Source organism: Macaca thibetana, chromosome 6, assembly GCF_024542745.1.
Source record: "Macaca thibetana thibetana isolate TM-01 chromosome 6, ASM2454274v1, whole genome shotgun sequence".
Taxonomy (NCBI): Eukaryota; Metazoa; Chordata; class Mammalia; order Primates; family Cercopithecidae; genus Macaca; species Macaca thibetana.
The window spans coordinates 49701122-49727038 of record NC_065583.1 but is presented as its reverse complement, the minus strand read 5'-3'; the positions used below and the strand labels follow the sequence as shown (position 1 = coordinate 49727038).

The 25917-nt window shown below is 41.4% G+C and overlaps 1 protein-coding gene across 6 annotated transcripts in view; it reads right to left on the bottom strand.

The window, feature by feature from the left end:
- Nucleotides 1-332: 332 nt before the first annotated feature.
- Nucleotides 333-25917, bottom strand: part of ACSL6 (acyl-CoA synthetase long chain family member 6) — a 62504-nt gene continuing 36919 nt past the window's right edge. For all 6 annotated transcript variants that reach the window (XM_050792780.1, XM_050792781.1, XM_050792785.1 and 3 more), the window contains 10 exons: nucleotides 24680-24814; nucleotides 24135-24269; nucleotides 22632-22727; nucleotides 21200-21272; nucleotides 19014-19102; nucleotides 17482-17598; nucleotides 13281-13424; nucleotides 10925-11026; nucleotides 9940-10011; nucleotides 333-4737 (listed from right to left, as the gene is read on the bottom strand). In XM_050792780.1, the coding sequence (XP_050648737.1) occupies nucleotides 4600-4737; nucleotides 9940-10011; nucleotides 10925-11026; nucleotides 13281-13424; nucleotides 17482-17598; nucleotides 19014-19102; nucleotides 21200-21272; nucleotides 22632-22727; nucleotides 24135-24269; nucleotides 24680-24814 (1101 nt within the window). In that variant the 3' untranslated portion in view covers nucleotides 333-4599. The remainder of the gene's footprint in view (nucleotides 4738-9939; nucleotides 10012-10924; nucleotides 11027-13280; nucleotides 13425-17481; nucleotides 17599-19013; nucleotides 19103-21199; nucleotides 21273-22631; nucleotides 22728-24134; nucleotides 24270-24679; nucleotides 24815-25917) is intronic.

Sequence of the window (25917 nt, the reverse complement as noted above, 5' to 3'; positions counted from 1 at the left end):
AATGGTATTTTAAAGGCCACCATAATGGAAAATTTGAAGACAGTTATTTGTTATGTATTCATAAAAATGATTTAAATCCAGGCGATATCTGACAATAGCAAAAATTCCAACAGTGGCTTGGGCAAAGGAGCTCTTCTCTGGATGGACCATAAGTTCTTGGAGTTTGTGGAACGTTAACAGAGGGCGTAGAATACGAATGTAAAGTATACTGATTAGTAATGTAGCTTGATACTGTGTTTATCATAAGCACTAACTGTGATTGATAATTACCAAATATATTCACATGAGGGGATTATATTATATAAATATATAAAATAGTAATTATAAGCAACTTTGAGAAATGAAAAATCTTTTATTTTTTACAAAAATTTTCATAAATGCATTTTATATTTAATATACATGCTATTATAACAAAGCAACTGAAAATGTAATTACAGTTAAGGTACTTTTATGTATATTTAAAAAGTAATATTTTAATCCCCTCAATTTTTAAAAATTGAAAGTAGAATAAGCAATTCTTCAAAAAATATCCATTTTCCCCCATGCAACTGTTGCAGTGATTTAACAAGGTAAATTAGAATAATCAGTCAAATGAATGTTTAAAAGCCACCGTCACCTCATGAAACCCTTTCCATTTGGGACCAAGTTTAGAAATGCTCATATTTCAAATATTTATCTACTGCTTCTGTGTTACAACCAATAATGTGTTCTAACTGAAGAGCTTCTCATTTGGGGTATTGACCTTACTTGAATGCTAACCCACTTCTTATTGCAGTTAATTGTAAGTTCACAGAAAGTGTTTTCTAGCATACTTGAGAGGAAATTCAGACTACTAGGATCCCTTTTTCTTTTCATGTAAATGCTTCCTTAAAATTAAAACCAGCAAGGAAATACAGACAATTTATAGTTTACCAATTTTATATATGGTTATTCATTCTTTTTTTTCCTGAGATAGCACATTTGTAAGTAGTCTGTTTTCATGCAAAAATATATTTTCCCATTCTTTACATTCATTTTAAAGTATTTTATATTTTAAATAACTATATCACATTTGTGCTTCATACATTTGGAAAATAAAGGATATTTCATTTTCTTTACTGCAGAAAAAGGAAAGGTTATTGGTTCTTTAATAGGTAATACAATCAAATTAAGTGCTGATTTCAAATTGCTAAAACATTACCTGATTGTAAAAAATTCCAATGGAAAGTTCTATTTTTTTCTCATACTTGTAGTTTTAACTACATTTAGAATGAAAGCATGACTTGTGTAAATGAAGGAGACATAAAATGTTTAATCCTTGGATTTCTGAGTTTGTGAGTTCCTAATACATGGGGTTAGGCCTACATACTATACCTGACCAGAGTCTCCTCTCCCATTTGCAAGGAAAGTCTCAATATTATATAAAGACATCTTCCACAGCAAAGGGAAAAACAGATTTGGTATATATTTTATAATATACACAAAAGGATCTGTTTGCAAAATACGAGAATTACTAATATATTTGAATAACAGATAAAAAGGCCAAACATTTAAGAACATATTTACACTTAAGGAACTGATTCTCTATTATACTTCTAGGCTTAAATAGGATCTGATGCCCAATATGAATGTGACTATCATAAGTACAACACCTTTTTCTATCTTTGTTAATGAGAAATACAAATTTTTTTCTCCTCCAGAATAAAGCTGGGAAATCTGAAGCAAGAAGGATTTTTCCATTGATACATAGGGTTTCATTTCTCATTTCTTACAAAATTAAGTGGCATTAAACAGAGAAATAGATAAATGTACATGCAATATATTTAGGGTACACTATTTACTTTTCTCAGCACATCTCAACTAACCCATTTATTGGCCCAAGCGTGATGATTTCCACATAGACCTGGAAATCTAGAAATATAAGGTCTTTCAAGTGGCAAAAGAAGAAATCTGTTTTTTTTGTTTGTTTGTTTTTTGTTTTTTGTTTTTTTTTTTTTGAGATGGAGTATTGTTCTGTGGCCCAGGCTGGAATGCAGTGGCACAATCTCGACTTACTGCAAGCTCCGCCTCCCAGGTTCACACCATTCTCCTGCCTCAGCCTCCCGAGTAGCTGGGACTACAGGCACCCGCCACCACACCCAGCTAATTTTTGTATTTTTTTAGTAGAGACAGGGTTTCATCGTGTTAGCCAGGATGGTCTTGATCTCCTGACCTTGTGATCTGCCCGCCTTGGCCTCCCAAAGTGCTGGGATTACAGGCGTGAGCCACTGTGCCTGGCCAAAAAGAAGAAATCTTAAGTTGTCCATAATCAGTCATATCTATTATAAAGTATAAATAAAACAAAATAAGTTTTAAATTATTTGTTTATGTCACATTGTCCAAAATTCTTTTGGGCTTAAAGTCAACTATGAAATTTTAGTTGAGTAGGAGGACAATGAGAAACAGCTTCTTTTTTTGTTGTTATTGAAATGTAAGCAACTTGCCCTTAAAATAGTATGAATATCCAGTTCAGGTAACAATTTTCACTTTTAATTAGTCAAATATATATTAAATATAAAAATCTAATGCTATACAGATGCGACTTTGGACATTTTAAGTATTAGCTTATTCAGAAACGCCTTTAAAAATCAGTGTGTATAGAACTAGCTCATTTCTTAAATGTCAAATTTAGAAGTGCAACAGTGGGTCTTCAGAGAGAATATGCCCAAGAAAGACTGGATAAAAAGACTGGGTAAATACATCAAATGAAACTGTGATTCACTTTTGACAAGACTGAAATATAAGTATATAATCACTGATGCATATTTATTCAGTAGGCCCATGTGATTATGAGGTTTTTAACTAACAGCATTTATTTTTGCAAACTGCTTGGCATTGCTCCAAGGGAAAGGAGCTTCTAGACTACAAACACTGAGCATGTATATTTTAAATTAACACACAAATTGCATATGGATTGTTCATATGCTGTTAGAGTCCTGTCTCTACAGAAGAAAAACAGCTTCCTGGGATCCATTCGTTTTTCAGAGGCACAATCTCTAGTTTGGCACTTAATTGCTGTCCATGGTATCTGGACTTTAGTTATATGAAATTGTTGACACCCCAATACAGGGTGGGTCTAAATACATAATGCAAGAAAGGAGGTTTTAGTGGGTAAACTTGGGCACTTCTAAAGATTTTAAGAATGGAATTATGCCATTAGGTAGTATTTCTTTGTCTATGGACTTAAAAAGTTTTCTTGGGGCATTTTAAAGAGGTTTATCAAGTTATATTGTTGAAAAACTATTTTCCCTGGAAATAATATCCTCTCCTTCCCACCTTCTGCCCTGATATTCTTACTGGAAAAAAGTGAAATTGTTCAGAATTACAACCATATAGGGTTTCCAGGCATAGCGTGGGCACATTGGGAATGGAAAACTAGAAGACCCCAGCAAGGAATATAGGTACATTAATTGCTGCCTACCCTGAGAAATAACTCTGAGTTTCTTCTCCCAAGTCTTCCTCAAGGATCCATTCATTGTAGAGTCAACAGATGTCTTTTAGAATTCATTATGATAAGAAGTCCATGAACATATACATACTATCCTTGAATAGTTTTCCATTATATTTTTTCTAGATAGTTCCTGAATATTTTAATGAGCTTAATAAATGAGAAAACGTATTGAAAGGTCTTTGTAAGTTACTATATAAATATGACATGTGTTTCAATAATATCTGAATTTGGCTGTGAACAGTGGCTCATGCCTGTAATCCTAGCACTTAGGGAGGCCAAGGCGGGAGGATCCCTTGAGCTCAGGAGCTTGAGACCAGCCTGAACAAAATATCTAAAAAAAAGATTTTCTATTAGCCAGGTGTGGTGGCATGCACCTGTAGTCTCAGCTACTTGGGAGGTGAGACAGGAGGATCGCTTGAGCCCAGGAGATGGAGACTGCAATGAGCCATGATTGAGCCACTGCACTCCTTTGAGACAGAGCAGACCCTGTCTCCAAACATAAAGAAAAAAAAAAAAGAATTTCTGAATTTGCATTTTTCATGAATGAAAGTAAAAATCAGATAGAAAACTTTCACATATGACAATATGGATTGTCGTGTTTAAAGAATCTGAAGTTACATAGACTATGAGTTATCATGTTTTGTTTTAGCATGATTCTGTACACCTAGCTTTAATTTTTGAAGTCTGATTTAATTGTGATTTTGACAATCAGTTATTGAATGAGGTAGTCCGCACTGCCTAGATATTTACTGCATCTGGTTACTATTTCACAAATAATTAAGTACAATATATCACTTATGTTTTTCCTTTATGTTTAATAGGAGTTCTGTGAACATTGAGAATATATTACTTTTAGTGGTACACAGTTCTTGAGAAAATGTCTTGATTTTTACATTGCCATTTGTGATATTTTTAGCAGCCCGCTACAATATCATTTTAATAATAAAAATAAAGTGTACTCATTGATGATAGAGAAAATATTGTTAAAGACCTCTTGGGACAGGAAAAGGCTCAGTCATAAAATCAGATGCTTATTCATTTTCAGATGTGTCATTTTGACTCATTACTTTCAAGAATAACTATAATATTGCTACACAGTCCATTATACTGAGAAGAACTTTCCTTGAACTTCACATGGAGATTGAGTAAAGCTCTTCTATTTGTTTTTTGAAGTACTCTCTCAGCTCAGGTCTCTTAGCTTTTAGTGTTGGTGTCAGCAAGCCATTTTGAACTGAGAACATGTCAGAATGGATGTGAATGGCTTTAACCTAAAAACCAAATGCAGAATACATCTTTAACAGGAATAGAACACAGTATTCATAGTATACATGGTAAAAAGCAAACAGGCATATGAGAATAGATATATTGACATACAGACCTTATGCTAAGTCAAAATTATGTTGAGAACACTTCAGCCCATTTTACGTACCTAAAAGCCAACCTTTTTCCTTCCTATTCATTCATTTAGCCAGTCAACAGAAATGAATTAGTTGCTTACTCTATGCCAGGCACTGAGGATACAAAGAGGAATCATGAATGCCTCTGCCCTTAGGGAGTGCACATTCACGTCCAGTAGTGGAGACAAAGAAACACCGGGCAATTATCAGTATGGTATGCATGGGATAAAGGGCATCCATCTCAGGCATAGGAGGGGAGAGGGAGAGGCAGTCAGGGAAGACTTCCCAAATCAGATGGATGTTAAATAATGGGTTATAGTTAACCAGCAGAGGGGAAAAAGTGGGTGGAGAAGGGCATCATAGGCAGAGGCAACCCCGAAACAAAGCCATGGGAGTGAGAAATGGCAGAGTGTGAAAAAGGAACTCTAAGTGGTTTCTTGTTACATAAGAGGCAAAGAGTGTGAGGGATGAAGCTAAAGTGGTAGATGAGCCAGTTTATGGAGGAGCGCAAATTTTATTCCAAATACAATAGTAAGATACTGAAGATTTTTAGTTAGGGCAATGGTATGACTGAATACACATTTTGGAGAGATCTCTCCAAGAGAAATGGGAAGATTGTTTTTGAGGGGATTTCTACTTGGACATCCAATTTAAATAGGTGGAAATCTTGCCTAAAGATGGGCATCATCTTTATGGTATCATCTATGGCTAAAGATAGATATCACCTTAAATAGCTGGAAACCTTGGCTAGAGATATGTATCATCAAGAGTTTCAAAATCAGAAAAAGAAAAAAAAAGAGTTTCAAAATCAGATATGGTTATTGTAAAAAGGGTTTTGTCTGAAAACTCTCTCAGTGTGCTTGGTATTCAAAGAAGCACAGATTCAGTAAGGAATAGGGCTGCTGTTCTTTGTATCCTATAGAATATACTTTTTTCCTAATTTGTTGTTACCAAACATAAACCATCCTAGGAGACCCAATATTTATTGCAGACAGATCCCAAGGGAGACGTTTTTAAACCATAGTGCACTGAGAACTAGGTGATCTGCAGAGGCCACTGCCAGGGATGGTGTAGAAGTGGGGTTTAGATAGGTAAGGGTAGAAAGGAGATGGAGAAGGGTGGGAGGATGAAGTGAGGTGCTTAGGAGTAAGAGTGTGTGTGTAGAAGCTCTGGCTCAAGCCCTAAACCAACCTGAGTAGCACTGCTCTTATGTTTTGTGCATGCTCAATTTTTACATAAGATGTCATCTAAGTTCTACTTAAGTAAGTTTAGAAATCACCATTTGATGACAAAATTAATTTGTCTAAAGAAAACATTAACACAATCGAAATCAAATTTAATCTTAGTTACAGGGATTTAATGTAGTAGTAACTAACCTTTACTGTGAAAATGAAAAACTGAAAAATTGACAGTGCTAATATCCTTAACTTTTCAAAAAAAAATTTCTCTTTCTGCAGAAGCACTATCACATAAAGACTTCTGGTAAGTGCAAACCATCTATCCAACTTCTTTTGTTATTAAAATTAATACTATGCTTTTAAAAAGGAGATACAAATGCCAAGATATAATTTATCAGTGTTGTAGCCTGGGTTTTTGCTTGTCTGCATTCCTAACAGCATGTAGAGAACATTGTGTAATTGGGACAAGAGTCCATGTTCAGTATGGGAACTTGGGGTGAATATCTTTGAAAAGCCAGCAGTGACAAGCAGAAACTACTAAAAAAATACAGTACTGGAAATGTAGATTTCATAAGGAGAGGTATATAATATCATTTATATGGTTAAGTAGAAATGTAAAAGAAAACATTATGATCTTTGGAAGAAAGAACTGCATCAACAGGTAGCTTTGAATATCTGCTGAGCCAGCTACCTCCTCAAACCTAAATGGCTGAGTGGGACATCTGCAGCTCCATGTGGCTGTCTGCAAACTAGTTCTGCCTGAGAAGAGGCTATATCATTAAATACAGCCTTGCAGAAGATCAAGCAATATGGCAGCCTGCTCTGGGATCACCTTTCAGTCCCTTAGGGAGCAGGTCAGAGCGGCACTGCTGCTAGGCTGCCAGTCCCTGGTCTGATCTGACCTACGGCCATTGGACTATTTAAATCCTTCTATGAAAATACCTATACGACCTGCTTGAGTGACTAAAAACTATAGGCAGTAAGTAGAAAAAAAATGAGTCAGCCAGTTGTTTAACTGACAGTGACTTTAACTATGGGCCACAAACCTATAGTTTCTTTCAGAAGTGAATCAATGATAAAGCACATGTTCATTTTTTATAATTATTATTTTCTCATAAAGCCAAACTGTCCAATTGTGAACTTGTAAAAAACAGGTGTAAGAGTCCTTATTCTCTCTTTATGCCAAACACTTCATGAAACTGGAATTTCCATTTTTTAATTAGCAAAGTTTTTGTTGGGAAAAGAAAAAAGGAGATGGCTAATGTTAGCTTGCCTTCCTGAAACCATACTCTTTTCACTGAAAAGAGATGTTACAGGATTTTAAAAAATAATTCAGAAAATACTGTAACATTTAAATATGGCATTGGAATAAAATTCCTCAAAATTGTCCATTTATGCCAACTCATAAAAGCACAAACTTTTCATAATTTTAGAGAGACATAGTGTTTTAAGTTTTTCAATGGTCTTAATGAAATCCTTTAACACAATACTGCTTATAGATAATAAATACAGAATGAATAATTTAGGACAGGAGAGATAAAGTAAAAAAAATTACATGAGTTAGGGAAATGTTCATTTTTTATTTAAAGGCAAATTGGTTAGGTAAGTGTTCATTTCAATGACAGGAAATACAAGAAAATATTTTTAGTAAGTGCTTAATTAGCCAGAAATTTAAAAATCTATCAAGTGTCAAAGTTCACATTATATTGCCTATGCAAATTAATAAGGCATATCAATGTCAAACAAATAGTTAATCATGGTTAAGTATGCTCAAATACTTCCCAGCCACCTGTCTACTCATGAAAACATATCTTCCAAAGATCTCCATAAATTAATAATGGTTGGTGTAGTTCTAGGAATTGTCTGTTCTTGAAAATTAAATTACATCAATTGTTTTTCTAATTCAAAGTTTAATTCAGATCAACCAAGTCCAGTAAGTCTGAACTCCTAAAGCTTTTGTTAAACGACTTAAACTGGATATTGAACTCGAATTTGTTATTTGTGTGTGTGTGTGTATGTGTGTGTGTGTGTTTAATTAGAATTATGCCTTAATTGACCATTCATTTTTGAGGAAGAGGGAAAAGGACAAGCTGACAATGGATTATGGATTAACTGAAATAATTTATGTTAGGCTTTGGATCACAACTGAGAGCACACCCTCCTCAGGCATGAGGCCTGGTTTTTGCTTTCCTGTGGTCAGCTGAGGGCACACACTGGCTGTGGTGGGGAGAATGCCATAGACCAACAAAGAGGAGAATGAGAACAGAGAAAATCAAAAGGCGACAGCCTTGGCAATAAAACTAAAGGCCTCTGAGATCCCACATGACTTCCCTGTATTTGAGGTTACCATGGTGAGGGCAGATTATTAGAGCAGAAACTCTGCGAAAGGCATGTGGAAAGTCAAGAACATGTCTCCTCTCAGTGAAAGCTCTAACTAGAGCAATGGTTAACACTGGAAATTTAACTAAAGGTCCCTTTTAAGCATAATCTTAAGAGTTGGTATTTTTTTCCATGAAGAGGAATCTGGGTGTCATATACTCTGTGTGCCCTGGGGCAGGTCCCGCATCCAAACACCAGCAGGGGGCGTGCAGGCCTTGTGAAAGCACCAGGATGTCGGCGGGAACTGCAGCTTAAAGGCTGCAGCCAGCCCTTCAAATCCACACAGGCCCACACCAACCAGGCTTACGACCACTCATTTGTGGTCCACATGATCACAGAGGATCCCATCACATAACTCACCACTGAGGAAGGGCAATGAAGTCAGTTCTAGCATATTTGGAAATTTAAATAATAGTATGCCAAAATTGACCTTTATCTTTTAGAAAGATAAATATAACTTGCCTGAATGCCTCAGATTCCATACTTTTAAAAAATATTTATTTACCCAGGCCTAAATTGCCCTAAAACATACTGACAGATGAGGGTAAAGCAGTGTTTCTCAAAATGGATTAATGTAAAGATCTATTTTAAAAGAAAAACAGTATTTTTAGACCCTGAAACTATGCTTAGATTTCCTTAGTTTGAAACTAAAAAATTAAAATTTTAATCCATGAAAATTTTTTTAAATTGAAAATTAAAGCACTATAAGAGTTTTATATTTTAAACTGGTTTTAAATGTTTTTAGGTTATTAAGTGAACATACAAAATTTAAAGATTCTTGTCAAACTTGAAGACCCCTGTCATTAAATTTGGGGATACAAACTTGTATCAAAAACAATTATTTTAAATTTAAGGAAATTTTAAAAATCAGTATATTAATATTTTTCCATTTGAAGTATTTTTCTCTTTGAATTTTTGACAAAAGAGGATGTATAAATGGTATATGTAAGTCAGTCTAAGTATGCTTATGAGCTCAGTTACAATAAGAACCCAACCTTGCAGAAAAAAAAAAAAAAAAAGTCTTGGAGGACTGCTGTGTCCTCTCCCAAAGCACTCTGTTTCCTCCTCTTTACAGAGGGCATGCTGGGCTGACAGATCACTGGCCCGAGGAGACCAATCTTTCCAATGTCCTCCTAACAGGTAACCTTGTCTGCTGAAGCCAAGAAAACAGTCCCCATAAAAATAAAAATAAAAATAAGATAGGACTGTCGTCTTCGTTAATGCAGAAAGTTTGTAAGACAGATAATATACACATGATTTACTAGTGATAGCTAGGGTATTATCTTAGCCTTAAGAAAGTTTGTAATTATAAAGATGAGTACAATCTCTTTTGACATGTGACCTATTTTGGTTCAGGAGGCAGCTTGGAACAGGCCTTCAGGGGTCCATTGGTGCACAGCCTGCTGGCGGGCCACACCATGAAAAGTCAGGAATCTAGGTCAGGGTCACCATGGGTTAATTTAATTTTCATCACTGCCTAAAGGGCTGTAACAAGTATGGGGAGGGTAACAGTTACCTGCTCAAAAGAATGGAGTCCACTTTCTTTTCCTAACCTCACCATATCTTCCAAAATGGCTTTCTTCAGATCCTGAATCAAACCATATGAGAAAAATTACAAGACAAGAACACATTTAAAAATGGAGGTAGAGGAAACAACACTTTTGAGTAAAGTGCAACTGGTGATTGTGCCAACATATGCTAACCCACAGCCCACAACTGAGGCTGATACTGCCTGGCAGCACTCCAATTACCACCTCTCATCAAACAAGTAAGTACCTGAAATGGCCAAAGGAGTGACCATGAATGGGCTAATGGACCACTCAATTTTTTTTAAAGCAGCCTTTTGGTCAGCCTGGTGAATCTTGCTACCCCCAGATGAGCCCAAGGCCCAGGGACCAGTAGGAGAGGGAGGGTCTATGGTTACTGCTAAGAAATGGACCATATGACTCAAGGGGCTGCACTGAGTCAGAGCACAGTGACCTCCCCCACAGAGTTCTACATGTGCCATTAGAAGGTTTCAGGAAGGTGTGAATAGGTAATACTCTAAGCAGGAAGAATTGTGCTACTTTTTCTATTCCACGACTAGCTGTTTACACCCAGTAGACACAAAATCCACCTTCCATCTGAAGGAGCATGGTAGGTGAGTCAGAAAGCCTATGTTCACATCTGACTCTGCTGCTAACCAGCTGTGTGACCTTGGGCAAGTTACCACCCTCCCTGGACTCTCCTCTAAGCCACAAAGCAACAGGGCTGGATGAGCTTTCTGTGATGTCTCCTGGCTTAAAATCCAAACGTTTGTCAATCTTTCTAAGAAGAAATATGAGTTTCTTCAGTAACAAAAAAAGACAAATCTCTGGTTTAGACTCCCCACCATGTATAAAGTAATGTTAGAAATTCTGTACGAGCTTGAATTTCACTGGTCTACAGCTTTTCTGTCTTCTCATTATGTGGTATCATAAAACATTCAGTAACCTTTCAGGAGACAGCCCCAAGATACCAACCTTACTTGTGCAGAGATCTGCATATGTTCCTTCAATTCCTCTCTTCTGGGCCCAGGAGGGCATAACTTCAGGGTCAGGCACAACAATGCCTACCAAAAAGGCCTGTAGTACTCACCAAAGGAGAACACGGGCATGACAAACGCATTTAAAGTGGTTATTTGTGGTCCAGCATTAAAATTCTCAGACTCCACCTTTTTCAAAAACTAAGTATATGCTTATAAAACATTTGTTCATGTCATAAAATATTTCTGCCAATATATCACACTACTCATTATCTGATATATTCCCCTAGTTTTATATAAAAAATAAGTTTAAGGACATTAAGAATCAGTAAAGTTAGACTGATATGTACCTTTGATTCTCATGCAAATCTCAGATCAGCACATCTTTAGGAGGCTGATCAAACAACTCTCTGATCCAAATTCTATGAACCAAAAACCAAATGTTTCCCAGCATTACCAAACCACATTGAAATGGTTTCATTAGTACGATTTTCATTCATGAAAGACTTCTTCATTTTGTTTATTTTTTCTTTTGAGACAAGGTTTCACTCTGTTGCCTAGGCAGGAGTTCAGTGGTATGATCATGGCTCACTGCAGCCTCGACCTCCTGAGCTCAAGTGATCCTCCCATCTCAACCTCCCGAGTACCTGGGACTACAGGTGCACGCTAATTTTTGTATTTTTTGTAGAGATAGGGTTTCATCATGTTACCCAGACTGGTCTTGAACTTCTGGGCTCAAGGAATCCTCCTGCCTTGGTCTCCCAAAGTGCTGGGATTACAGGCGTGAACCACCATGCCAGGCCTATTTTAATTTTTAAAGCATTTCTTTGAAAATAATTTCATAATATTTATAGAAATGCAATGATAGTATAGAATATATCTGATATCAGGTGGGGCATGGTGGCTCACACCTGTAATCCCAGCACTTTGGGAGGCTGAGGCGGGCAGATCACTTGAGGTCAGGAGTTCAAGACCAGTCTGGCCAACATGGTGAAACCATGTCTCTACTAAAAATACAAAAAAAAAAAAAAAAAGCCAGGCATGATAGTGGGCACCTGTAGTCCCAGCTACTCAGGAGTCTGAGGCAAGGGAATCACTTGAACCCTGAGTGTAGAGGCTGCAGTGAGCCGAGATTGTGCCACTGCACTCCAGCCTGGGTAATGGAGCGAATATATTTGATATCTTAGATATCATAGAATATATTCATGATTTTTTTTTTTTTTTTTTTTTTTTGAGACAGAGTCTCACTCTGTCGCCCAGGCTGGAGTGCAGTGGCCAGATCTCAGCTCACTGCAAGCTCCGCCTCCTGTGTTTATGCCATTCTCCTGCCTCAGCCTCCCGAGTAGCTGGGACTACAGGGCCCGCCACCACACCTGGCTAGGTTTTTGTATTTTTTAGTAGAGACGGGGTTTCACCATGTTAGCCAGGATGGTCTCGATCTCCTGACCTCGTGATCCGCCCATCTCAGCCTCCCAAAGTGCTGGAATTACAGGCTTGAGCCACTGCGCCCGGCCTATTCATGATCTTTCTGACTTTAAATCTAAATACTATTGAAAGGAAAATAAGTGTAAAACTCCTCCAAATAACTGAATTCTAGTAACCTATATTAGTACTAGTACCATTAGTACATTTTTTTGCAGTACTCATAAATTTTGTAAAGTTCATTTGCATATATAAAAAAATCAAAACAGGCCGAGTGTGATGGTTCATGCCTCTAATCCTAGCACTTTGGAAGGTTGAGGCAGGAGGAGAATCACTCGAGCTCAGGAGTTCGAAACTAGCCTAGACAACATAGCGAGACCTCGTCTCTACTGAAAATGTTAAAAAAAAAAAAAAAAAAAAAAAAAGCTGGGCATAGTGGTGTGTACCTGTAGTCCCAGCTATTGGGGATGGGGAGGGAGGGAGAAAGGGATGAGGTGGGAAGATGGCTAGAGCCCAGGAGGGAGGTTGAGGCTGCAGTGAGCCATGATTATGCCACTGCACTCCAGCCTGGGTGAAAGAGCGAGACCCTGTCTCAATAATAATAATAATAATAATAATTTTTAAAATAAAAAATAAAAACAGCAGAAACCCTGAATCTTGCTCTAGTATTTTATCTCAAAAATCCTTGGAAGTAGGTTGAGCATAAGCAAAAAGGAATGGGAATGTTCATTAGTACTACTTCAGACAACTTACTTGACCTAATTACATTTTAGCAAACTATAAGTAAGATTTCTCCTTTAAAAAGGAGTTTTCTCTCATGTTTTAAAATGCAGAGGAGAATCCTTGTGTCTGATTGATTGGAGATTAATGTTTAATCTGGGTTTTTCAGCATGCCCAGGATATGTGGGAGGGCTGAAGCCCAGAGGCCTCACCTTTAAGCTGTCCCCATGGACATAGATTTGTGCCACAGGTTGGCTCCGGATGTAGATGTTCTCAATCTTCTCGGGTGCAACATATTCTCCCTGAGCAAGTTTAAATATGTGCTTCTTCCGATCAATAACTTTAAGAGTTCCTGCCTGTAGAGTTGGACAAACAGCTTTATAAGACCATGGCACTCTCAAGCCTGAAGCCTTCGCTCCTCAGTGCTGTAACCCCCTGCCCTACCCCACCCTGCAGACCCTGCCCCAATTTCTTTTCCATCTGTTGTGTCTGCTCTTAGGGAGCTGCAAGGCTCCTGGAGAGAACCACTGTGCACCGCAGGTTGATGGCATCCAAGCTCTGCTGGGCCATGAGCATCCACTGTCCTTTCCCCTCAGCAGTTAGCCACCCACACAGTCCTCCCACCACTGCCATCCTCATGCCTAGCAGCAGGTATCCTCACCTCCTCCTTCTTGGAGGCCCACCGCCCTTCCATCAGGGCACCCTTCTTGCACACACCCTTGCTCCAGCTGCCCTTTTTCTCACCAGCATCTTTGGTTCACTCCCTTAGACCAAACTCAGGTCTCTTGCCCAGCTACTGTCTCCACCCCTAAAGAGCAGCCTCTGCATCCCCTGGCATATAGCACAGACCTGACAGAGCCCCTGTGACTCCTACCTGACATGCCAGATGGCACTAGGTGCACAGGCCCCTGCAGAACTTCTGCAGCAGGCAGGTCACCTCCTTGGACAGGGAGTGCTGGTGCCACTGGCTTCCAGGACCTGTTCTCACCTCCCTGACTCTCCTCCACCTTTTTGAGCTTCCAAGGTGATTAGGTGGGCCTCTTGCCCCTCACCTCTACTGACAATGCACCTTGGAGAAAACACCGTTTTCTCTTCATTGGTCACTCCCAAGTCAGTCCAAGCTTCCAGCTCTTCACTGAGCTCCAGATCCAGAACCCAAATACCCTTGGAATGCTTCAAAAACTAGGCTCTTTGTCTCAGAGGATGTAACATGCTCCTATATGAAACTCATGACCAAGCTTCTCAAGCCTGCCCCAGCCTCCAAACCCCAAACCTGGAGATGACCTTGTTGTTTGCCTCTCCTGGGATCTCCAGCGGTCAGGCTCACCTGTCCTTGCTCACAAATTCATCTCATATCCACCTCCTCCCAGCAAAACCACTTCCTGACTGGACTTCGGCACACACTCTGTCTCCACTCCATCTGCTTGATCTGCCAGTGCCAGAGCAATCTCTCCAAAAGGAAAAAATGAGCAGACTCTGTTTTGCTCAAAACCCAGGCTGGACATCAGGTGCTTTCCCTACCCCAGCTTATTTGGTCCTCATGGTCCATTAGCTGAGTGTTGTCCCCTCTGTTTCACAGATGAGGAAAATAAGGATCAGAAAGGTTAGTTAAATCCTCCAAAGCCACACAGCTAGGAGCTAGGGGAACCAGGATTTGAATCCTGATCCTTCTGGACCAGAAGACTATGCTTACTTATTCCTTGATCTATTTAACATGATTTCAAAATAATATTTTTTGAAGCACAAATGTCTTTATAGATGATCTCTACCTAAATTTCAAGAATGAATCATTCAAAGCTTGAACATACTCTTCTAAAAAACAGGGAAAAAACCCACTTACCAACTCATTCAATAAACTGACAACAAAACTATAATAGGGATGTATATAAAAGGTAAATTACAGATCAATCTCATTTGTGAATATAAATGGAAAGATCAAACACAATTTTTAAGAAAAATATTATTTTAAAAGTCACATCATGGTTAAGTTGAATTATGTCAAGAATGCATGATTTGCTTTACATGAGAAATATAGAAAAATAAGTATCTCAATAACTGCAATAAGTTTTAATTAAATTTCAAAAATCATTTAAAAATAATAATTTAAATAATGGACTCTCACAGACTATCTGCCTGCAACTTTAGGCTCTGTGCTCAAGCACAACACTAAGTGCTTTACATGAATCCATTTATTTGCTTCATATTACCCTCTAAATGGTGGATGGTTTCATTCAAGTTACAGGGCATCAGCAGCAGATCCAGGGATTTCTGAGACTTCAAGCTTTTACAATATTGAGGGCCCTCTTTAAGAAAAACCAGGTAAAATGAAGTGCAGGGCCTTGGAAGGGGCTAATGCAAGTGAGGGGGCTTGAAGCCTAAGCTCCCTGAGCCGACAGGACAGTCCACCTTCTGCAGGTGTTTAGGGCCTGCTGACCTCACTAGCCTCTCTCTCCCACACCTATGGGTCTTCAGTTGGAATTAGTTGCTTCACATGTCTAGTGCCTCTACTCAGCATATATTACTATCACGCCCTGATTGTCCTTCCCACTCCCTCTTCTTGGAACATGACTCATATCCTAAGACTTGGATGCAGTAGGCGCCTGTCCTCCTCTGCCTCTCCCGAGGTGAGTGTGCACCCAGTGTGCCCCCAGCTCATGCCCATCACATTGGGTTGGGAACTGTCTAATCATGCATATCTTCCCTAAGCAGAGTCCGTGGGCCAGGGCACTCACTGGAGATACATCTTTGTCTGGGGCAGGCATGAGGGTTTCTCAAAGGGAAGTACACAGGCCCAAGCAGGGGCAGATCCATTCACCAGCCCACTCGGCCCCCCATGGGCTCAACATCATTCATGTGCCTGATTAACTCAACACCTCAAAATGTCCACCCAAACCTTAGTACTTCCCAAAGACACAGGAGAGGTTCCTGGGGTGGGCTGCACCAGGCAAGAGTTCTCAGTGTCAGTGACAGCCGTTTTCTGGTCAAAGAATTCATCTAAGCATCTCCTATGTGCCCGGCATTGTGCTAAGTGCTTTGCAGGCATAATCTCATTTGTTCCTCACAAAAATAACTTTATTTTTCTTTCTTTTATTAAAACATTTTTAAAGGATAAAATCCAGGCTAGGTGCAGTGACTCATGCCTGTAATCCCAGCACTTTGGGAGGCTGAGATGGGCAGATAACTTGAGGTCAGGGGTTTGAGATCAGCCTGGCCAACATGTTGAAACCCTATCTCTACCAAAAATACAAAAAGTTAGCCAGATGTGATGGCGGGCACCTGTAGTCCCAGCTACTGGGGAGGCTGAGGCAGGAGAATCGCTTGAACCTGGGTGGTGGAGATTGCAGTGAGCCAAGATCTCGTCACTGCACTCCAGTCTGGGTGACAGAACGAGACTCCATTTCATAAATAAATAATAAAGGATAAAGTCCAGATCCTGCACAACACAATAACTTCAGAGGTAAGCAACGTTATGATACCTATTTTAAAAATGAGAGAATTGGCCGGGTGCGGTGGCTCATGCCTGTAATCCCAGCACTTTGGGAGGCCGAGACGGGCAGATCACGAGGTCAGGAGATCGAGACCATCCTGGCTAACACGGTGAAACCCCATCTCTACTAAAATACAAAAAAAAAAACAAAACAAAACTAGCTGGGTGTGGTGGCAGCGCCTGTAGTCCCAGCTACTCGGAAGGCTGAGGCAGGAGAATGGCATAAACCTGGCAGGCGGAGCTTGCAGTAGGCCGAGATTGCGCCACTGCACTCCAGCCTCGGTGACAGAGTGAGACTCCATCTCAAAAAAAAAAAAAAAAAGAGAAAATTAGGCAAAGTGGTTTTGGCTAAAAGCTGGGGGCCATGGCCAAGGAATGCCATGAAGGCGTGTTCTCCTGTTCTATAAGTGAGTCAAGGTGAAGCCACAGACGGGGATGAGGCTCTGCTCAAGGTTACATGAGCAACTGCTGGCAAAGCCACAGGAACTAAAGCATCTTCCCACCTGTCTCCAAGCTTTCCCCTTCACTCAGTGCCACCTTTTGGCTGGGGGCCAGCATTGGTGGGCTTGCAGGGCTTGCCCTTCTCAGACGTCCCAGAGACATGTACCCCCTGTTCCTCCTACTTCACATCAGATTCCACACACTGTCAGAGGTCTTTCTGGAAACCATTAAGGATAGGAATTCAGTCTCCAAGACCTCAGTCACACCTACCTGCACAGGTCCCTCATCACCTTCATGAGACAGAGTGAGAAGAGAAAGAAGCTCTGGGGCTCAGGGAAGGAAGAGCCTCCTCGCAGGTCCCAGAGGTGCTCCTGAATGACTCATTTTCAGGAGGGATTTGGAGAAGACTCCTGTCTCAGTGACCTGGACCACACACCCTCCCACTGCCAAAATGTTTGGAGCTCCATGGTTCCAAACGTACACACCGGCAGCCATTTTCCGATGTCTCCAGTGTGAAGCCAGCCATCGCTGTCCAGGGCCTCCTTCGTCCTGTCTGGATCTTTCAAGTAGCCTTTGAACACATTTGGTCCTCTCACACATATCTATGGGACAAAAACCATGGCTTCTCTCAGCCACAGCATGAGGAATGAGGAGATGGGAGGCTGTCTCCAGGCATATGGAGATAAGGTGCACTATCCATCAGGAAAGCCACTGTGGATATGGCAGGGATGGAAACAGAGGACGAGGAACAGCCTGCAGCTGTCTGAACTGTCTCCTGCCTTCTGTCAAGCAACATCCTCCCCATCTTTCCCCGCTGCCCTGGCCACCCTAGGCCTTTGTCATCTCTTCTCCCTCAGGAGCCCTCTGGCCTTGGCCACATGCTGCTCTGTGACACTTGATGGGGACTCATCACAGATATTGATGGCTGGCTGATTCTACCAGGGATGCTTCAGCCCCCTGCTCCATTAGCAGGCAGTCATTCCCACTCACTCCCATGGAATGAACAAGTACAGGCCAGCTCTATCTACTCCATCTGGCCTATTTGTAAAGGGTCATATTTCTGCTGGGACAAATCACACAGCAGTAGGCCATGACACAGTTAGGGGAAAAAATGAATTTTTACAAAAGTTTGGGGCTAGGCATGATGGCTAGCACCTGTAATCTCAGTGCTTTGGGAAGCCGAGGCAGGAAGGATTGCTTGAGGCCAGGAGTTTAAGACCAGCCTGGGCAACACAGCAAGACCCAGTCTCTACAAAAAAAATTGAAAAGTTATCTTGGCATGGTGACACGTGCCTGTGGTCCTAGCTACTTGAGAGACTGAAGCAGGAGAGCTGCTTGAGCCCAGGAGTTTGAGGCTATGGTCTTGAGTTCAGTGGACTATGTCCACGCCACTGCACTCCAGCCTGGGTGACAGAGCAAGGCCTTGTCTCTACTAAAAAATTAATTAATTAAGGACCGGACACGGTGGCTCACGCCTATAATCCCAGCACTTTGGGAGGCCGAGGTGGGTGGATCACGAGGTCAGGAGATCGAGACCATCCTGGCTAACCCGGTGAAACCCCGTCTCTACTAAAAATATGAAAAAAAGTAGCCAGGCATGGTGGTGGTGCCTGTAGTCCCACCTACTCAGGAGGCTGAGGCAGGAGAATGGCGTGAACCCAGGAGGCAGAGGTTGCAGTGAGCCGAGATCGCGCCACTGCACTCCAGCCCGGACGACAGAGCGAGACTCCATCTCAAAAAAAAAAAAAAAAAAAAAAAAAAAAAAAAAAAAATTAATTAATTTAAAAGTCTGGGAATTCCAAATCTTGATTTAGACCAGCTCAGTCCCAGCACTGGCTCTTGGTTGCCTCATAAACAGGAGAGGAGATGCTGAGTTGAGCTGAGTCAAATTAATCAGTAGTTTAAAATGACTTTATACACAAGGCAAAAGGAAAATCATTCCATCCCTACTGTTCTTGTTTGTTTTTACTCACTACACGTAGCAGCCACAGGCATGAATGGCTAAATCCTTGTTTACCTCTCCCTCTCCTTTGCAGGCCCAATAGTTCAGTTCCTCAACATCAACGAGCTTGATATGATTGCAGGGAAGCGGTGCCCCTACGTGCCCTGGAACACCGGAGCAAGATGGCATTTGTTAGTGTTCAGATCCGTTTTAGCACTGAAGATGTTCCCAGCCCCTTAAAATCTCTGAGTGGCCAAAGTGGGGAATTATGGATGGAAAGTAACACACCTTTAAAGGGGCATTTGTTACTGGCAAGTGTTGGTAATAAAACAAAGTTCTGGAGAAAGCAAAGGCCAACCTCTGCCTGGGCATTTGTTTTACATCTGATTCTTAATGAGCAGGACAGGCACACCTGGCTCAGCACCAACATGCACAGGGTCCTGGGGGCGGGGGCACCAACCACAGGGTCAAGATTTTTGACAACAGTGCCCACATTACATCATTTTCCCCATTGTCAGATCACACGTCTTGGTTTGGGGATCATAAAATATAGCAAGCACTGCTTTTCCTCTAGCCACCAGACTGTTGATTAATGTGCTGGAAATCTAGAAATCGTAAGCTGTGGATTCTGATTCAGTGGGTTTGGAATGGGACCTGAGATTCGACATTTCTTACAGGCACCAAGGTGATGCTGCTGCTGGTCCCACACCACATGTTGAATAACAAACATATGGAAAGCTGGGATGAAGAAACTTGCCCCATGAAAATAAGACTCCAAATTCTCTTGGTCAAATTTACCACAAAATTACATCTAAGTCATTTTTCTAGTGATTGTGGTTGTTAGATAATTCACAGGCAAGTTGGAGAGGTTTTAAGCAGATGCTAGCCAAGGTCCTGAAAGAAAATTGAGCCACCTATATGAAAAATGAGACTTACCACCTTGGTTTCTCTTTTAAAAGAGAGGCTGTCAAATCTTTGACAATACTATTCAAATATATCTATCCTCATACACAAAAGCCTTTTCAAGTCTTATGGTAAGAGTCAAGTGAAAAATGGAAAAACCTCGGCAGTGTTTACATAGGAAAATGTAAAGGATGACTTGAGAGGGAAGAGATACATGTCCAAAAGGAAGGGATACATGAGGGTAGATACTGGAAGAATCTGCTCTAAATCTGGTGGGTAATCCATGGGCTGCCTACTACAGACCTGCTTCCCCTTTTGCTGAAAACCACTCAGCAAAAGAATCCTTCAAGATACTGACTTCCTGTCCAAGCCTGGGGCCACTCTTTGTACTTAAGTTTGCTCAACTACAAACTGGAAAATTTTAGGATGATGTGCATGTGAAAGAAATATACTGTTTAATGCAATATTATTTTCAGAGTACCTTGAGATAGTCAGCAGAAACCGGATAGGTGGATTTTAAACTGAAATCATATTTGGCCAAGGTAAGTATAGAAGCATTTTTTCCTTAGTCCTGTCTTTTGAAATTGTGGTTGAATAAAGCCTATTTTGTAAATAAATTATTTAATCACTTTGCTGCTGGCAGATCCCACAGGAACCACCTTTGGAGATCTTTTTTTTTTTTTTTTTTTTTTTGTCACAGGTTTTAGTATTTTCCTATTTCTTTTATAGATAAAGAGAAATTATGCACAAAAGAAGTAATAGATCACAAGATACAACTCTGGATGGAAAAATGTTTATAATATCAGTATATTGGATTTTTATAGATTCTAGATACTACATGGCCTTGCTTACAGTATTTTAGAAAGAAGGAAGCAGGCTATGAATTGGACATGATGTGTAAAGGAGAGGCAGGTTCATATTGGCCAGGGTACTGTTTCTTAAAGGGCTATTTTAGAGACCCTTTGAAAACTACGTTCTCCTGTGATATCAATGTCTCAAAGGTAGCGGCAACCTCAAAAAGGAACAGCTCTCATCCACACCCTCATTCTAAGGAGATTCATCCTTCAGGGCCAAGTGGAAGCATGGCTGTAGTGGGTAGCCCATGGATTACTCACCAAATTTACACCAGATTCTTCCAGTATGCTAAGGATGAATAAAAAAGGGAAAAACCTCAACAGTGGTTACAGATTCACAATGTCACAGCCCAGACATAACCACCATTAATGTTTTTCTTCTCTCTCTTTTGCTTTTTTCCTAAGTACCTGTGCAAATTTACTTTCCATGAGGGAGTTTTAGAGCTGGCTGCTTTTACTCCACAGTGCCTTGCAAGCCAGTCTCACATCTCTAGCCTGTCCTACCTGAGGTCCAGTCGCCAGGTGTGGTGAAGGTACATCCAGCTGTGCACTCAGTTTGGCCATAACCTTCATAAACCTTCAAACAAAACACAGAAGCCACACTGTGGGCACACACCCTCCAAGAGCTGACTGGCCGCCCCTTTCAGACAGCTAACCTCCCACTGAGAGCATCTGACTGCTTCATGATCAGGGAGGTGGAGGGAGGGAGGTGCTCTGGAGGTAGATAACTCCAGGTGAAGCTGAACACAGACAAGAAGCACGGCCACATTCTCTTGGAAGAAGTGCTATTTTTCTTTTTTTTTTTTTTCTTTTGAGATGGAGTCTCACTCTGTCACCCAGGCTGGAGTGCAATGGCACGATCTCGACTCACTGCAAGCTCTGCCTCCTGGGTTCATGCCATTCTCCTGCCTCAGCCCCCCGAGTAGCTGGGACTACGGGCGCCCACCACCACGCCCAGGTAATTTTTTTTGTTTTTAGTAGAGATGGGGTTTAATCGTATTAGCCAGGATGGTCTCGATCTCCTGACCTCGTGATCCACCCACCTCGGCCTCCCAAAGTGCTGGGATTACAGATGTGAGAAGTGCTATTTTTATCACAGACACTTAGTAGATAAGGTTATATAGTTTAGGGTAAAGATTTCTGACCTATTTTCAACCACTGGATCTACTTTTCATCTGGATAATAATGAATTAAAGGTAAACATTTTAAAATCTACTTTGTGTTTTATTTTGGCTCCATAAGCTATTCCCCTCCAGAGCCCCACCTGTTTGCATGAATACACCATGTGGAAGTGTCCGGCTTTAGAAGTGGTCAGGCCATGCTGATGTGGAATAGGAGTACGGTGAATAAAGACTAAGGCTTCTAGAGCAGAAAAATTTAAGCATGCACAATTATGAAAAAGATGGGTCTACTTTACTTAAAATCTGTCAGCCACAACCACATTATGATACGCTACATATATAGAAACTTAATAAATATAAGTTGAATGGAAAATGAAAAAATAAATCTTTAGAGATGACAAAACATAACAGATCAAATAACACATAAATGGGCTTTCTCCCTTGTTCTCCTTTTCTGGGTTGCAAGATATTTTGCAGGCTGAAGAAGGTAGAGATGCAGCATAGGTGTGATACAGATTCTCCAGCACATTGATGATCTATCTATGGTTTGTCTAATCCCTTTTGCCCTTTGTGAAAAACTTCCAAAGGTCCAGATAAAAGAATTTCCCAGAGTGGATAAACTTGGGTTTTCCAGAATGTGGCAATGCCATCCTGGCTTTCACTGGCTCTGAGTTTTTTCCTCCTCAGAGGAGGGAGCTTTTATCTCACAAAAATCTTGCCCCCTGGTTCTTTCTCTGAGCAGTAGAGGGTATAGTAGTTTTCCTGCCCTAACGTACTTCCTGCTGTTCCCAAGGGAGGACACACAATGACAATACCTGGCACCCTAGAGCTGCCCGGAGAAATCCCAGAACTGTTGGTGATGCAGGGGCTGCTCCAGTAACGATCATCCGCACACACCCACCAAGACTGGCCTGTGGGAAGAGAGAAGAGCTGCCGAATTTTGTGATGTCTGAGATGGTGTCCAGCCCATGTGGGTTTCATCCAAGGTCAACATCCAACAATTGGGTCCTACCTGGATGCTAGGGCTGGTATCAGAAAGAAGGCCTGAGGTTGTACAACACATGAGCTGAGGAAATTCCTTCCCTTTCCTAATGATAAACACAATCAGCTCTGTAACTCAATCCACCATATGGCCAATTATTTTATGCCTTTTGAGATAAGTACCATTAGTCTGGATGGCATTCTATAATATTGGTTCTTCTTCCTTCCTTAAAATACACAGCTGTGGCCGGGCGCGGTGGCTCAAGCCTGTCATCCCAGCACTTTGGGAGGCCGAGACGGGCGGATCACGAGGTCAGGAGATCGAGACCATCCTGGCTAACACGGTGAAACCCCGTCTCTACTAAAAAATACAAAAAAACTAGCCGGGTGAGGTGGCGGGCGCCTGTAGTCCCAGCTACTCAGGAGGCTGAGGCAGGAGAATGGCGTGAACCCGGGAGGCGGAGCTTGCAGTGAGCTGAGATCCGGCCACAGCACTCCAGCCTGGGTGACAGAGCGAGACTCCGTCTCAAAAAAAAAAAAAAAAAAAAAAAAAAAAAAAAAAATACACAGCTGTTCCCTCACTCTCCCATCATTGGCAAGAATCCAAAACAATTACTTAGGACAATTTCTTCCAATTTCCATTTTAATGGCATTGCCTTTTTTCACGTATAAATCAATACCATGCTTTATTTACTATACTGCTGAGGACAAAGAATACTTGAAACACTTTGTTTATGTAAGTTGAGCCAAGATATTTTAAATATTAATTTTCATAACTAAAAATAGAGTAGCAATAAAAAATGTATAATGCTACTAATTAACTACAGATTCCTTGGATAATGCAGAGCTTGAAAACTTTTGAGGAGGTACAGAAATGAGTAATTCAAGATTGGTCTTATGTGGGAGATATTAAAGGGACAGAACACAGGAAAGAAAAAGAAGATTTTGAACCATTTGGCTAGAACCATGCTGCTGGAAAGCCACCATGGCCAGGATTACAGGGAGGGGCAAGAGAACCTTCAGGGCCTAGGAGCTTCTCAGTGGAGCACTGACCTGACTACCCAATGGCAAAGCCACATTGTTGCCTGTGGAGATCAAGGGACCTACTATCCACAGTAGGTTTTCTTCTTGCTCATCTCAAATGTAACGTATCTCCAAAAATCAAAAATGTTTAAGTTTAAAACTTCAATTATAGCTTAAGCTTTGATTTCATGAGCAAATGAGTTATTATTTCACACAATTACAGGGCACTGGGGGATGAACTTCTCCAGTTCTCCTGTAAGGTCACCCGTTAGATACTTAGGTGACCCTCTACAATCACTTGTTCATTTTCTTACCTGAATCTTATTAAAGAAGAGTTCATCCCAGATACTATCATTCCTGATGATTCCACTCCGCACCTCGGCCTGCTTACGCTTTGCTGCAAACTCCAGGAGCCAGCGCTTTAATGGTGTGTTTGCCTGGCTGAAGATCTGAGGAACACAAGTTGGAAGCAGCTGTCAGGGCCTGAATGTCTCAATTCTAGACATATCCCCCAGGAATAAGGCCCAGACTGGCCAGAAGAGAAGCCATGTTCCATTTTGCCCCTGCAGGAGGTCAGTGAATGTATGACATTGAGCTGAAGGTTAACATTGCCAGGGTCCAGGCATGTTGTGAAGATGGAAGTTCCTGGAAAAAAAAAATCTCTCCCACAGGGGTTTTTGGAGAATAGGAAGAAAACAGGAGAAGGAAGAATGAGAAAGAGTCAGGAACTACAAGAGAGGAAGCAAGTTCTAGGACCTGGTGGTGGAGGCATTGAAAGCCTGCCTGGGGCTCCAGACCCTGTCCAAACAAGCAAATATGCAGCCCCTCAGCCTGGCTGAAGACTCCCTGCAGAGCTCACCTTGTCATACATCCGGTTCAGCAGTCGTGGGACCACAGGGAAGATGGTGGGGCATAGAGCCTTCATGTCATCTGAGAGGAGGCGGATGTCTCCCTGGAAGAAGCCAACGCGCCCTCCATGGCAATAGACGACAGACTGGAAGGACAGGACAGGAAGGGAGGAGTCCCTTAGGGTGGTCACTACTGGCTATAGTCCAAAGCTGTCCAAAGTGCTGCCCTACATGGAGGGCACCCATGACCCCCTGACCCAGCTCTGGCCGCTGCCATGAGACACTGAAGAATGCTATCTGAGGTGACCCCCACCCCCTACCTTCCAACTAAGTCCCACTCAGGCACAGGGAGATGAAGCAGAAGATGGAGAGGAATCCTGAGCCTCTGGGAGATGCCAAAGCAGCCATTCTCACTGGTATGTGCCCCCTCACCTACTCCCAAACCCTGGGCATGGGCCTCCCTGGGGACTCAGGTCTTTGAGATGAACTACAGCCTACTAATGGGTCTGCTCTAGGTCTTAGAGTCGTTGGATTTCTCCAGGGAATTCTGGAAAGGTGAATGTGTGTAGGTCCCATGAGTACTGGAGATGTTGCTGAAGTTGGCTGTGTGTGCTGTTTAGTGGGAGGCCAAGGGGGAGCCCCTGACTGGTTCCTAATGGGACTAGGAGTATGCCAGGAGCCTTATATATACCCCTTTCTTTAATGCTCATAACAACCCTATAAGGGAAGTGGCATTTCTACAGGTGAGGAACACAAAGCTCAGAGAGGTTACATGACTTGCCCAGGGTCACAAAACTAATTTACAGTAATTGCTGGCATTGAATCCAGGTCTGGAAAGCTGGAAAGCATGCTCTCCAGATGCCAGGGCCTTACCTGCACTATTATATAAGATCTCTTCCAAGGCAAAATGGGAAAGTCCTAGAAGACACAGTTTTTTCATACGCTGGTCCCTTGAGTGACACATATATGGAGAATTCCTTGTCTCCACAATCACATATGGATTCCTCCTCCCGCTCCCTCTGTACTTCCACAAGGCCTGTCTCAGGGCCAGCCTCAGGTCAGTCCCCATCTGCAGCCTGAGGAGCCATGCCAGTTTCATTCCCCAACTTTACTCTATTGTTTTCTCTTTTAGGAGTCTGTGAACTGTAAAAGTTATGGAACATAAGTGTTCTGGTCATAAATGGAGCTGTACTGCACAGAGCTTGAATGGTAAAGCACTTCTGCAGAGCTGCAATGCTCTCTGAGAAGA